The sequence below is a fragment of the Amphiura filiformis genome, chromosome 20 (assembly GCF_039555335.1).
Source record: "Amphiura filiformis chromosome 20, Afil_fr2py, whole genome shotgun sequence".
NCBI lineage: Eukaryota > Metazoa > Echinodermata > Ophiuroidea > Amphilepidida > Amphiuridae > Amphiura > Amphiura filiformis.
The window spans coordinates 17,152,027-17,166,979 of NC_092647.1; the positions used below are offsets into that span (position 1 = coordinate 17,152,027).

General features: G+C 38.3%; 1 protein-coding gene across 1 annotated transcript in view; it reads right to left on the minus strand.

Annotated features, from left to right (window-relative positions):
- Positions 1–3,912: 3,912 nt before the first annotated feature.
- Positions 3,913–14,953, minus strand: part of LOC140142164 (uncharacterized) — a 32,442-nt gene continuing 21,401 nt past the window's right edge. The window contains exons 6-10 of the mRNA XM_072164130.1: positions 14,108–14,209; positions 10,141–10,326; positions 8,319–8,405; positions 6,324–6,410; positions 3,913–4,891 (exon numbers count right to left, since the gene is read on the minus strand). Of these exons, the coding sequence (XP_072020231.1) occupies positions 4,599–4,891; positions 6,324–6,410; positions 8,319–8,405; positions 10,141–10,326; positions 14,108–14,209 (755 nt within the window). The 3' untranslated portion in view covers positions 3,913–4,598. The remainder of the gene's footprint in view (positions 4,892–6,323; positions 6,411–8,318; positions 8,406–10,140; positions 10,327–14,107; positions 14,210–14,953) is intronic.

Below are 14,953 nucleotides of genomic sequence, written 5' to 3' on the forward strand. Positions count from 1 at the left end.
ATGATTACCACATGTATGACATGGCTTATCCATAGGCGAAAGTAAATCCACAAGGGTGGATGTGGTGGTAAATCACCATATAATGACGAGGAACATTAGGCAAAATGAGTTATCATATTTGACCATTCTAGTTTCAAAATGGCAAATTGTTTGCAGGAAAGCAGTATTTTGTGAATGAAAAACGGTATTTTCACTCTGCCTCACGGATTTTACCTCAACCTCCATTCACCTAATGTGAATGGGGCTTCAAGTTGACTTAAATGAATTTTTCCACTGGAGGCATAGCCTCCACACTTGGCAGAAAAGAACTTTCTTGAAGCCTGTTCTGTAAAGTGTATAAAGGTGTAGTGCACATATAGCTTTAATTTAAAACATTCTCACACTTCGGAGGAGGGGTGTGGCTCATTCCTCCTCAGACACGCTAGCCCCAAAGTCATCTTCAACAAATCTACCCTCCCTACCCCACTTTTAAAAACGTTCCGCCGTCGCTGAGTGTTACTGTCTTGTTTGTTACCATCATAAGAAGCACAAATATTATCAGCAAATTACATGTATCACAGGAGGACAACATCCAGAGGACGCAGTTTCCCATAACTTGGGAAGACGAGCGAAAAGTGTATCCGAAGCCTGGATAAAATTGGATAAAAGCTATATGTATATAATGTAAATAATAACTTTATCTTATTATGTTACCACATTGCATATTGTATATATGTAAATACGAACATTATTAATTATATGTTATAACGTATAGTCCTTCAAAAGTCCGATTTGATATAATCCTACAACTTACTGGTAGCCATTTCTGGGTAGCTTCTCATAAAAGACTTTTAACAGCATCTAGAGTCTACAATCCTCGAAATAAGTCTTGGAACATGTAAATAACGGAAAACTGTCACCCCATCTCCACCATGCAATGTTGAGAAATGCCAATGTCTTCAGCGGTTTCCCAATGTCTTCCAACATTAATACTTGATGGGAAGAGGGAAAGGGTGAATCATTGTTGTAGATGTCATTTTTGTTCCCAATCACAATATACGTCATTTCCATGATCATAAGAAATTCTGCACGGAATTTCGACAGAGTGTGCCAAGCGTTCCAAGTACTTTTTTCGAAGATTGTAGATAGTTGAGCATCTCTATGCACACCTGCAGAAATACAGGTATTTTATTTGTTTCTTTCTGTCTTAAGCAGTGCTCGTTCCCAAAAGGAAAAGACAGTAAGTGAGCGATTTATCACCCATAGAAATGGTCTGGCCAAGTTGCCACTCGCAATAAACGCTGTTTTACGTTTATGGGAAGGGAACCATAAAACCTTACTGGTTACCATTGTAGACAAAACAAGTTATACTTCAATTCATTACAAGATGTGACATGATTGCCTGTCACCATTTGACTATTTGATGCTGGGTCGGATTAGCCTATACACAGTGTCTCAAATATCTCTTAACCATTCTAAACCTATATACTTGTATCTAGCTGGAAAAATATCCCGAGAATTCAAAATTTTGAAGGGAAAATACTTTTTATGAGAAATAAAAACTTAAATTTAAACCAACTTAATCTTCTACAACAGGGATTTTTAATTTCCAATGGGGTTACCTGAATGGGTGACTCTATTTGAAATCTACACCTCCTGTATGAAAGATTAAGGTCGTGGAATTCAACTGGAATACTGCTTTGTGTGTAGCGAAAGTTAACTTATTTATGTATTTCCTGAATTTATGTGCAATTTTAATTATCACCGTTATTATAAATCTATTGGGCTAATCTAGTTGAAATACATACACCTGTCGTGCAATGAAAGAAATGACCTTAATCTTCCACCAGAGAGTGTGAATTTTAAATGGGGTTACCTGAATGGATATCTCCATTTAAAATCTACACCCACTGTGTGTCATGGATTTCAACTGGAATACCCCATTGTTAGCTATGAAAAGGTAAAGAGATATTTGAGACATATTGTTTATACCAACGTATTTTTGAAACCGAGTTGCAGGTTGACAGTTTATACTTTATAAAGTTTAAAACTGAGTACAAATTTTACACACTTATTTACAAATGTTATATATTAAGGCACTTCAAACTTAAGGTACCCCAAAGGGTTTTCAATGATAGAATACAAAAAAAAGTTACGATACTAGGAAACCATACATTCATATGGAAAGTAAACTCGCTTATATGTAACCATGGTAACGCGCTTTTGTTTTCAAATCTATATGTACTTTTCTTTTAAATTTCACTTAAAGGCAATCTATGAATTCACGTTAGGGACCGTTCACAAACACTTGTAAGGGGGGCCTGATGCAAAAAAGGGGGGGCTGAAAATTTTTGACCCTCCTAAGGGGGGCGCTGAAAAATTAATTTTCCTGGAAAAATTAAGTTTATATGCTTTTCTATGGAGATGACATATAATTTTCATGTCAAAAAAGAGGGGAGGGGGCCTGAAATTTGTGAGGTATGTAAAGGGGGGGGGGCCCGAAAAATAGTCGCGATGAAATTTTTTTGCATCAGGCCCCCCTTACAAGTGTTTGTGAACGGTCCCTTGGCAGTATCCTCATTTGGCAGGTAGAGACTAGAGTAGGCTTTTACATGGGAATATAATAGGGGAGCGTTGCAGAGCGGTTAAGGCGTTGGACTGTGAATCCAAGGGTCCTGGGTTCGAATCTGAGTGGGTCCACTTGAGCTCGGCTGTCTCTTTGTGTCCTTGAGCAAGGCACTTTACTCTACTTGCTTAGTGCTTTGGATGGCACTTTAAATATATAAAAACGAATGTTATGATTTTGCTAGGACAGCTAGTCAGTTTTAAATGGATTTCGTGCAATATTTGAGAAAGCTGACGTAAACAAAATTATTATGTGAATATAAAATCTTTGGTAGATCTTGTAAATCATAAATTAAAATTAAAACAATATTAAATATTTTAAAAAAACAAGGCACATCAGGCGTGTTCAACATGTACGAAAATACAAGTACCGTACTTCATGCCCATTTACAACAAGGCACATCACAGTACGACGGCAACTTCGTGACCTCTTTTGTTCGATAGAAAATTTTTACGGGTTGGTGAACACGGGTTACGTAACTAAATGTTGAAAATTTGGCCGGCAAACATGTTTTAGCGAAATAGCTCCAGAAATGGGAGACATGGGTCGTTTTTGCTTAAATTGTGTACCATGATCACGGATAAGATACCAAACATTTGTGCAAAGAACAAAAAACGAGTAAAAGTTGAATAATATTGAAAATAAAGAAGCTTGAACATGTCCAAAGTGGCCGGGAAAAATCATTACAGAAAAGCATACGACCGGCGTTGGCTCATAGTTGCAGATATAACCATTTTGGTGATCGTGACATGCATTTTTAAAAAAAATTTTAGGCTACTTCGCGCACAATAAACATTCATTTTCTCCACAATAATTGGACTTTTACACGTTACTGTTTGCCTTATACTCATGTTTCATATCTTATCTATGGGCTCAATATGGAAATGAAGGGAGAAACCACTCGTGTATTCTATTTTTTTGATGTTTTCTGAAAAACTGTATTTGCCACCTGATTTTCAACATTACGTTACGTAACAGCAAAGGTCACGCCGGTAAAAATTACCGGAAGTGAGCTAAGTTGCTGTCGTACTGATCAGGCGTGTTCAACATGTACGAAAATACAAGTACCGTACTTCATGCCCATTTACAACAAGGCACATTAGGCGTATTCAACATGTACGAAAATACAAGTACCGTACTTCATGCCCATTTACAACAAGGCACATCAGGCGTGTTCAACATGTACGAAAATACAAGTACCGTACTTCATGCCCATTTACAACAAGGCAAATCAGGCGTGTTCAACATGTACGAAAATACAAGTACCGTACTTCATGCCCATTTACATCAAGGCACATCAGGCGTGTTCAACATGTACTAAAATACAAGTACCGTACTTCATGCCCATTTACAACAAGGCACATCAGGCGTGTTCAACATTTACGAAAATACAAGTACCGTACTTCATGCCCATTTACACCAAGGCACATCAGGCGTGTTCAACATTGCAGTGAGATTATTTACAAACCTTTTACGTTATGCTATACATATTTTACAATGTACATGCCCTATTTACAATATTAGTAAGAGTTAGTGAACATGGATTATGTTACCGTATTTGTCAAAATAATATTCATCATCTGAATAACCTGGTAGGTCTAAACGTTTCTTGAAACCCGTGCACTGATCATCACAACAACAAATTGACCGACCATATGACACTTTGTGCAAATTGATATTAATTGTAAAAGTATCTTGGGACACCAAAAAGGATATGTTTAAAAGAAAATGAAGATGACGTAACAAATTCACAGGAGATAAGCATTTTAACTGAAAGATCTAACATCGTATGTTCACTTGACGCGAGGGAGATTGAAGTCTGACGAAAAACAATCTATACCAGACAAGTAGTAGCGAATTATAAAAATATATAAAAACGAATGTTATGATTTTGCTAGGACAGATAAGGAGAAAAATAAGGGAATGATCTAGAGAAATAACGTGGCGATGAGATCGTTGACCGGGCCATCCTCCTTGAAATCCATGTCCAGATTTAAACTTCAGGTCCCTGTGTACAGTAATTTTCTATCCACTTTTGCTTTAGTTCATTCCGCAAACCGGTATGTCCACGATCTTCCAGAGCATCGAGTAGAGCTTTACGAGTTGCGATTTTGCCATTCTGCTGCTTCCACAGCCTTAGAACAGTCATCGCTTTCACGTTAACATCTCTCGTTCCAGCTTTCTCTTCAGCTTTCTCAACATCAACGCGACTGATTTTCAGAAGAATGTACAGAAGTTGGATTTCCCCTGGACGGAGTTTTTCAACAACATCCAGTAAATCTTGATCTGTGTAAAATAAAAATAAAATCAATGACGTATGTATACTTTTATATACTAACAATTTAGAAGTTACGAGGCCCACAAGTTTCCATAATTCCAGGGTTAAGACTAACCTAATAATATATCGAGACGTCGAGTCATAAGTGGAGTCGAGTCACATCACTGAATTATGTAGCTCCTAGCTCCGACATTTGCTATATATGTTTGAGGATTCTGCACACGACCTTATCAATCAAATTGTCATAACAAGATCAGGTTTTGGTGTAGAGGACGGGTTAATTTACATAAGTATAGACTTTCTTTATGTGAGTATCTAACACTTATACATTTACACATTAGTTAAATTCGATGCAGTGATTGAAGTACTTTGGTTGAATCGTTACAGTAGCCGTAATGTTATAGACATGAACAGCATCAAGCCAGACACTTTGATTCATCAAAGTATGCTAGAATACTTTGGATTCATAGAGTGTACCAAGATATTTCCCTCTAAATTGTATTCAATCAATGCAACGATTTTACTTGCTATTTTATTACTGATACTCTAATAAGCGTATGATGGATAATAAACTCGTGCAAATAGGTCCAGATAACCGCACTTGACCATGGCGTTATTGCATTAAGGTCTCGATCCCTGAGGGCTCTCGACCTAAACGCTATAAATCTACGGTCGCGTGCGATTATCATGACTACGGTACTGCCCTTAATTCCCGGGGGGGGCACTCAACTTTAGAAGTGACGGGTATGTGCCTACCGGTGTCGCGAAGTAGGGGCCTATCGGTAACAAAGTGTTATTTTAAAAAAGGGGGTCATTGGGTACAAACAAAATAAAAAAGGGGTCATTGGGTATAATATTTTGAAAAAAGGGGGTAATTGAGTATAAGATTTCAAAAAAGGGTCATCGGGTAGAAAATTTTGGAAAAATGGAGCAAAAGTTTGAAAGTTTCGGCATAATTTTTAAAAAATGGAACAAAATTTGAAAGTTTCGGCATTATTTTGTTGCATTTTGATGATGCTCTTCTAGAAAATCTAGAAAAAAAAGGGGGTCATTGAGTAGCCGCAACCAAAAAAGGGGGTCATTGGGTAGCCACAACTAAAAAATAAGGGGGTCATCGGGTATGACTTTAAAAAAAGGGGTCATCGGGTATAGTCGACTTCAAAAGAGGGGGCCTATTGACAGGCACATACCGTCACTTCCAAAGTTGAGTGCCCCCCCGGGCCTTAATTATCATTAATAAAAGCTTATTAATTGTTCCATGCTCCTAGAAAGTTCCTCTCTTACCGATTGTATTATTTTCAGTGGCAATTTTAAGTAACTATACCTTGATGTCTATGTAGTTGATTAACATTGTACTCAATGAGATGAGTAACAACAAAGAACAAGTTCATGTTAGTTTGAAAACTAACTAAACTAAATATATATAAGAATTTTTTATACCTTCAGTGATGGAGTCAAGAGCCTTGTTGATCGTAGTCAAAGAAAATGATGTAGATTCCGTTAGTCTGTCTTCTGATTGCTTCATTGCTAACAAATATATTAAACGAACAATGACGATATTATAATTTAACGAAAATGCATGAAAAGGAAAGCCAGAACTAGTACACAAAAATGTAATATAGGTTGCATTGAGTGGCGATAGCAATGTTAAACTAAGAACGATGTAGTAAAAATAACCCACCAGTGCAGGTGTGATATGTCACACGGATGTTGACAAAAGTCGTAGAAAATGACTAGGACTCCTCGGATCTGTGCTCTGATGGCTTCGTTACTACTAAATATTAATCAAACAATGACGGTTTTTTTTAAATGCATGAAAATGAAAGTCAAAACTATACTGTATTGAAGAACGCTGTGGTCTTATAACCACGAACACAGAGGTGCCATTTTTATCACTTTTATCATCAGAAATACCAGACGTTGTGATACGAAAGGGACATTAGTCTGCCAAATAAAACAATTGATTGTGCAACAATTCTGATCTCTTACCGTAAAACTAGGAACCCAATGGTCTAAGACCACGAACACACACGTGTCATTGTTTTTGAAACTAGGAACCCTATGGTCTAAGACCACGAACACACACGTGTCATTGTTTTTGAAACTAGGAACCCAATGGTCTAAGACCACGAACACACACGTGTCATTGTTTTTGAAACTAGGAACCCAATGGTCTAAGACCACGAACACACACGTGTCATTGTTTTTGAAACTAGGAACCCAATGGTCTAAGACCACGAACACACACGTGTCATTGTTTTTGAAACTAGGAACCCTATGGTCTAAGACCACGAACACACACGTGTCATTGTTTTTGAAACTAGGAACCCAATGGTCTAAGACCACGAACACACACGTGTCATTGTTTTTGAAACTAGGAACCCTATGGTCTAAGACCACGAACACACACGTGTCATTGTTTTTGAAACTAGGAACCCAATGGTCTAAGTCCACGAACACACACGTGTCATTGTTTTTGAAACTAGGAACCCTATGGTCTAAGACCACGAACACACACGTGTCATTGTTTTTGAAACTAGGAACCCAATGGTCTAAGACCACGAACACACACGTGACATTGTTTTTGAAACTAGGAACCCTATGGTCTAAGACCACGAACACACACGTGTCATTGTTTTTGAAACTAGGAACCCAATGGTCTAAGACCACGAACACACACGTGTCATTGTTTTTGAAACTAGGAACCCTATGGTCTAAGACCACGAACACACACGTGTCATTGTTTTTGAAACTAGGAACCCTATGGTCTAAGACCACGAACACACACGTGTCATTGTTTTTGAAACTAGGAACCCAATGGTCTAAGACCACGAACACACACGTGTCATTGTTTTTGAAACTAGGAACCCTATGGTCTAAGACCACGAACACACACGTGTCATTGTTTTTGAAACTAGGAACCCAATGGTCTAAGACCACGAACACACACGTGTCATTGTTTTTGAAACTAGGAACCCTATGGTCTAAGACCACGAACACACACGTGTCATTGTTTTTGAAACTAGGAACCCAATGGTCTAAGACCACGAACACACACGTGTCATTGTTTTTGAAACTAGGAACCCTATGGTCTAAGACCACGAACACACACGTGTCATTGTTTTTGAAACTAGGAACCCAATGGTCTAAGACCACGAACACACACGTGTCATTGTTTTTGAAACTAGGAACCCAATGGTCTAAGACCACGAACACACACGTGTCATTGTTTTTGAAACTAGGAACCCTATGGTCTAAGACCACGAACACACATGTGTCATTGTTTTTGCCACTTTTAAGGCCAAAAACATCAGTGTAGATATGTTGATATGTCTTGGATATTGGTGTGCGATTGGTACCGTATGGTATGAAATGAGTAACAATAAAGAACAATAAGTTTGGTTTGGCTAAAAGAATGCATGTAAATGTTGGTACCTTCACTGGAGTCAGTAGCTTCAATGTTGCCAGAAGTCGCAGAAAACGACGTGGAATCCTCTGGTCTTTGCTCTGATTGCGTCGTTGCTGCCAAAAAAATAGTCAAACAATGACATTGTAATCACTTAACATATGAAAGAGAAAGCCAGAACTGGTACTCAAAAGTGCAATATAGGCTGTTTTGAGGAACGCTGTGGTCTGAAAACCACGAACACGGAGATGCCGTTTTTGTCAATTTTATGATCAGAAATACCAGACGTTGCAATATGTACTTCCTGAAATAAATTCGTGAATATTCTCAGTCATCCAGGTAGATAAACATAATAAAATGAATATTGAAACTGTCCATCTGGACTTACTATTTTTGATAGCGACAGTATCGCGTCTCATCCAAGACGCATCATCAGGCTGACTGGTACAGCAATCAGAAAGCTACACCAGCGACTCTCCTGTGACGTCATACCATCAAGTGTGTCACAGGTCAATAGTTCATCATCTGACCAGTCAGACTGATGATGCGTCTTGGATGAAACGCGATACTGTCGCTATCAAAAAATAGCAAGTCCAGATGGACAGATTCAATATTCATTTTATTACATCCTGAAATACTTCCAACAACGAAATGGATATTTACGTAGCGCATGATACAATGCAGCTATTTGCTATACTTTGACAGGTTAAACTCGTTAAATGGGGGGGCTTTAATTTCTTTGGACCGGTTTAAGGCTTGCTGTTCTAGCTTCTGTAGGCTACGTTGTTTATTGTTTACATACTATTAAAGATGTGTTTCACTGTTTTATGGTATATCCTACTTAATACAATGTTTACCTTATCATTTTCAAATCATCAAGCCATTGATCGATTTCATTTTGTAAACACCGATGGCAACCACTGTCATAGGGTTGCCACATTTGCCAATTATATCCTGAACTTGGGTATCACTTTTGCATACCTAGTTACTCCACCAGTGTATACTATACTAGTATTTTAAAATTGTGATGTATGTCACTCATATCCAAGTTTGGGACGGTCTTTCTAGAAAGAGTGTGACTGTAATAAAGATTGAACTAAACTAAACTAAGCTAAACTAAGCTAAACTAAGCTAAACTAAGCTAAACTAAGCTAAGCTAAACTAAACTAAACTAAACTAAACTAGGTAGTCTGCCTGACAGTCGCTAAATGCTGGTCGATGTTATGTCCCAGTTCCGATAATAAACGGGAATTAAACGATTATTATTCCTTTGCTTGGCTGGCATGTGCAGCATGAGAAGCAGAAATCCCTTTTGATGTCATGACACTATAATGTGGCTGGATAGGGAGGGTTCCCGGGACCAAAGCACTCAACTCGCCGCCAACCTAGGTCGGGGGCAATTGCAGAAGACCTGGGTTTGATAATCCTAACCGTGCTAACACCATCGAGAATAAGGAATAAGTGTTTTCCCGTCCAGGTCCACTTCCAAGTTTTAAGCTGGAAGTTCACTTCTGAGTTCTAAGGAGTTTGTAATTTTCCTAAAATAGAATAATAAATAAATAAGTGAACGAATAATTCATCGGCGAAAAAGATATCATAAACGTGGCATAGCGTCATAGGGGCATTGGGCCACGTGCCCCCCAATCAGAGTCAAATTTCAAATTCCATAGAAAAATACCGGTGCCCCTTGGGTCAGACCCAGTATTTTCTGAATTACCCCCACTCCCAATCGGGTCACTCACGCTCCGCCACTCTGTCATGAGTACAAGTACATTTAACTCTTTAAGGTTGAATCATAGAAGGAGAGTGGTCAAATCATAAAATTACTTTATTGTTAATACGTATATCTACCTGTATCTGCTGTTAATTTGTGAAGGTCTTCCTTGATCTTTGGTAAACTTGCCATCATTGCTGAGTCAGTCCGAACATCATGATACAGCAGAGGGTTAATCAGTATTCCCAACCAACCTCTAGGGGTGTGGTTGTCATACTTCAACGGGACAATGGGTTTCTTACAAAAAGAGGCATATTGCGCTTCTGTATATAGGAAAAAAGTGTACATGGTGAGTAAAATAAGTACAAACCGATGCAGAAGATATACTAGTCATGCTAGTGGGTGAGCTCGGTAGGTTGGGATGTACCAGGGGGAGGGGGTGGGTGCGAAGCTGCATTGCTAACATAGATAGTTGACATCGTGGGCTTCACAAAAATGCATGATAGCAATGATGACCCGGATTAGGTTTTGGGGTCAAAGGTCACAGAACTTTGTGTAAAGGGTCAATTTTAAACTTGCTCAAATTGTAATTAAAACCATACTAATATAAGCCTACTGTCACAAGGAATCAGAAAATGTATAGTTTGATCTATCTAGGATGACCTATGTATGATGCAGGTCAATTGACCTGAAAAGTTGCAGTAAACCCTCGTTCAAAGCTTGGAAGTCATTCATCTGTTGTCCACCTGTTTGTCAATGACTTTTCAAAATTTAAAAACCAAGTAGTTGAATGACCTGGTATGCATCTTAAGTGATAAAAATCATAAACCAATTGATACTATCACAAGTTATGTGCAGCAGTTGAACACAATCTATTATACCATGTTTCATAAGTTGCAAAATGGTTGTGTACTACATGCATGTGTGTGTTAAAGGTAGTTTTCAGTCAAGAAATTAATCTGGAAAGAAATACAAAATGTATTAAACAATAATACTTTGTCACACGCAAACAATGTTGAAACATAAATATTTTAGTCACACCTTTCATGTCCAACAGAAAAAGATTAGGCAACCAATAATAATAATAATAATAACACTAATAATAATGATAATAATAATGATAATAATCATAATAATAACAAACAAGCTTAAACTATAAATTAGCCCCCGATAGAGGGCAGGGCCTGAGAATGAGGGAAATTATGGGGTGAAGAGTAAAAAAATGTAAAAATAGGCCTATGAAATGGACGAGCTGTCCGTAAATATAACAGAATTTTCGTTAAGGTTACTCTTGCTTTCTTGCCCTGCGAGGCCCTTATATTGAGGTCCCACTTGGAGTGTTTAGTTGTCGTATAGAAAGTCGCTGGCCTCGGGCCCGCCGGCCCTGCGGCCTTGATGTTTTTGGTTGATACTGGACCCCAACATCAACAATTTTTTGCTTCTGACTCACTCCAACTTTTTTGGTGTTTTTTTACCATATTTTCCAGTAATTTTTATCATCCAGTGGTGTGTAGCTGTTTTTATCATCTTATAATAGTGTACCTTCTTCTCCTGCGGCCTTGATGTTTTTGGTTGATACTGGACCCCAGCATCAACATTTTTTTTGCTTCTGACTCACTCCAACTTTTTTGGTGTTTTTTTACCATATTTTCCAGTAATTTTTATCATCTAGTGGTGTGTAGCTGTTTTTATCATCTTATAATAGTGTACCTTCTTGTCATCTGTTCCCTTGGTTGATTGCTGTCTAGTATGTTTTCTAGTCGGTTTGTTAGTATTCTTGTGTACAACTTGTACAAGTTTGAGAGATGACTGATGGGTCTATAATTCTTTAGGTCGCGCTTGTCCCCCTTCTTGTGCAGAATAATCAAACTGGCTTCTTTCCACTGTGTTGGCACTCTCCCATTTTGCATACATGTTGTATAGTTTGCTAATTCTTTAGTAACGTTATGGCGTCCGCTCCTTCCTTAATTGTGTCGATGAGCACATTGTCAGGTCCAGGAGACTTGCCTCTCTTCATTTGGTTTACGGCATGCTGTACCTCCCAATTAGTAACATTTGGTATCTCTTCTTGTGGTTCTCCCGGTTCATCTGTGTCTTTGTCACTGGCATATAAGTATTCATAGAACTCTTCTATTCTTTTCAGACTTTGATGTTGGTCTGTGATTTCTCGACCATTACTATCGAGGAGGCTTGTGATTTTCTGTTTCCCCTGCGCTAGTTTCTTATATATCTATAGTTTTCTTCTTTTGTTTTCCTCAATTGTGGATTTGATCACCTTGGTGTTGTTACTCCGTATATCTTCACGTAGCTTTTTCCCGATTGTCTTGCAGGTTTCTGTATATTCAACACGTTGTATGTTTGTTCCCTCTGCTTTCATTGATCTTCATCTCTTCTGCACTAATGTTCTGGTAGAATCTGATATCTTGGTCTCTTGAGTTTTTTGTTTCTTTCCTGCAATTTCCATGCCCAGTTCTTGTGTTTTTTCTACTATCTGGTCATTCCATGATTCTAGAGTCCTCTCTTCTAGACATTCATCTGCCAAAAGTCGGAACTGGTTTTGCAACTGTAGTTGAAATGTTATTCTCTTTTCCTTCTCTCTAGTTTGATGCTGCTTTGCTTTTGGTCTAGTTTTGCCTCTCGAGTCTGGTGTTGATTTTTAACTTGCTCATTACCATCCTATGGTCACTACCTACATTGACTTTGTTGATTGTCTTTACATCTTGAATGATGTGTGGACTGTCTTTGTGCTTCCATCTGGGCTTCTCCAGGTCCATTTCCTACTTGCTGCCTTTTTGAAAAAAGAGTTCATTATTTTCAGTTTGTTACTGATTTAGAATTCGATGAGACGGTCACCCCTATCATTTCGTTCTCCGCTCCCGAATTTTCCAATTGTGCACTCTTCTCCATCCTCCCTTTTCCCAACTTTGGCATTAACTCACCCACGACTATTATAAATTGAGTCTTATTGTTCATTAGCAATTCAATTGTTTCTTCGTAGAGTTTGACAACATCTTCATCGTCGTGTGTAGAGGTTGTGGCGTAGACTTGGATAATTTTTATCTTGTATCTCTTGTTTATTTTACTGTCAGCTGAGTTAGGCGTTCGTTTACACCTTGTGACTTCAGTTATATTTCCTGCGATCTTCTTATGTATCAGGAAGCCGACCCTGTTTCGCTCTTGTCCTTGGTTCCAATGTGGTAGAAAAGATGACCACTTTTTAACTCTGCAAATTGTTCTCCTCTTCTTCGGACTTCATCCAGTCCGATGATGTCCCATTTTACCCCTTCGAGTTCTTCTTCCAACTCCAATAGTCTTTCTTCCTGCAACAGTGTTCTCACATTATATGTTGCGATGGTCAAGTTCCATTGGTGGCCTGTACTTTATACCCAGGGATTCTTCGCTGACTAGAACACTATACATTTTGGAGATGATTATGAAAATATATCGTTATGAATTCGGCAGACGGCCGAATCCGGATTTTGGTAAATTCATTTTACGCATGCATTACTTTTTAATTAGAGAACAAGGGATAAATGATGTACATAATAGAGGGCAACATATCAATATTTAACGGAGATCAGACGATAACAGCATAATAATTAATCAAAAGAGGGCGGCATACAGTGTTAGCTAACGGTGCATCACAGTACGGTCAATGACAATAACCGTTCAAAAATTGGTATGCTGCCCTCTATAGGTAAAGCATCGATCCCTTGTTCTCTAATTAAAAAATAATACATGAGTAACGTGAATTTACCAAGCCGAATCCGGATTCGGCCGTCTGCCGAATTCATAACGATATGTGTAGATACTAGTCCCATATAGTTATCCAGATATATTGACGAAAATAGGATTTTTAGTAATGGCGTCCTTAAATGGGTGGGTTTGGGCGGGAAATCCCTGGCCCTGACCCGGTAGCAATGCATTTTTGTGATGTGAAGTATGACACTTTCAACCTGTGGGGTCAGTTGTTCTGGCGCTTTTCACTTGAATAAATCTTCTGGGCTCCGGGTCTATTTTGATATTATGTTTTACAGGATTTAAAAAAATCTCTTTATAGCTTATATGAAAACGTATTTCTTGGGACACGTGTCATTATCATACCTTTTTTGCAGTTGACACTTTCTTGATATTTTTTTGAAAAGCACATCAGAATTGCAGATGCATGTTCAACTCCTTCCGCCATCCTGTCATCCATGTTACCCCCTATATTGAAACATATGTTAAATATGTGATATTGGTATAATCAATAGGAATATTATTAAATATATATATCTTTATTTGGGCCAAATTCCTGGTCAGGTTTAGTGCAAATAAAGATTTTAGTCTAAAATAAATGATCCAAACACCAAAAACAATTTTCTACCTAGGAATGTTCAGATGGATCTCCATCTATCAGCAGCGAGAGTGATACTGTGATGTATATAATTAGATTGTGACCTTTTTGACCGTAGATTTGATCACATTATCGTAGACTCCTTGAAGTTTGTACCAGCATCCGTCTTTATTTAGAGGTGGCTGGTTAACTTTGATTTACACTGCTTCCTTGACGCCTCGACAAACCATCTCTTGTCTCTGTCCAGGATTTTAACATGGTTTAAGCTCACAAATTGCCCAGAAGACTCAATGCGGATGTTGTTTGAAACTTCAGTTTTCGACGAACTAGGCCTCCTATGTTCCAAAAAGGACATTACTGGTCCTGTATATTGGGCTATTCCAGATAAAACATGCACCCCCCCTATAGAGGGCAACGGAAATCCAGATTTTTTGGTGGTCTTTGGGGCTCGGAATTCCAGCCTATTCTACTTATGCTGTTCCAAATTCCAGCCTATTTTGCCTATGCTTGGGGCAAAATTTCCAGATTTTTCCACCATTTTGTTAGTCTGAAGGCATAGAGGGTTTGGAATTCCAGGTTTATTGTGTTTATCCTTGGTTGGATTTCCAGACTTT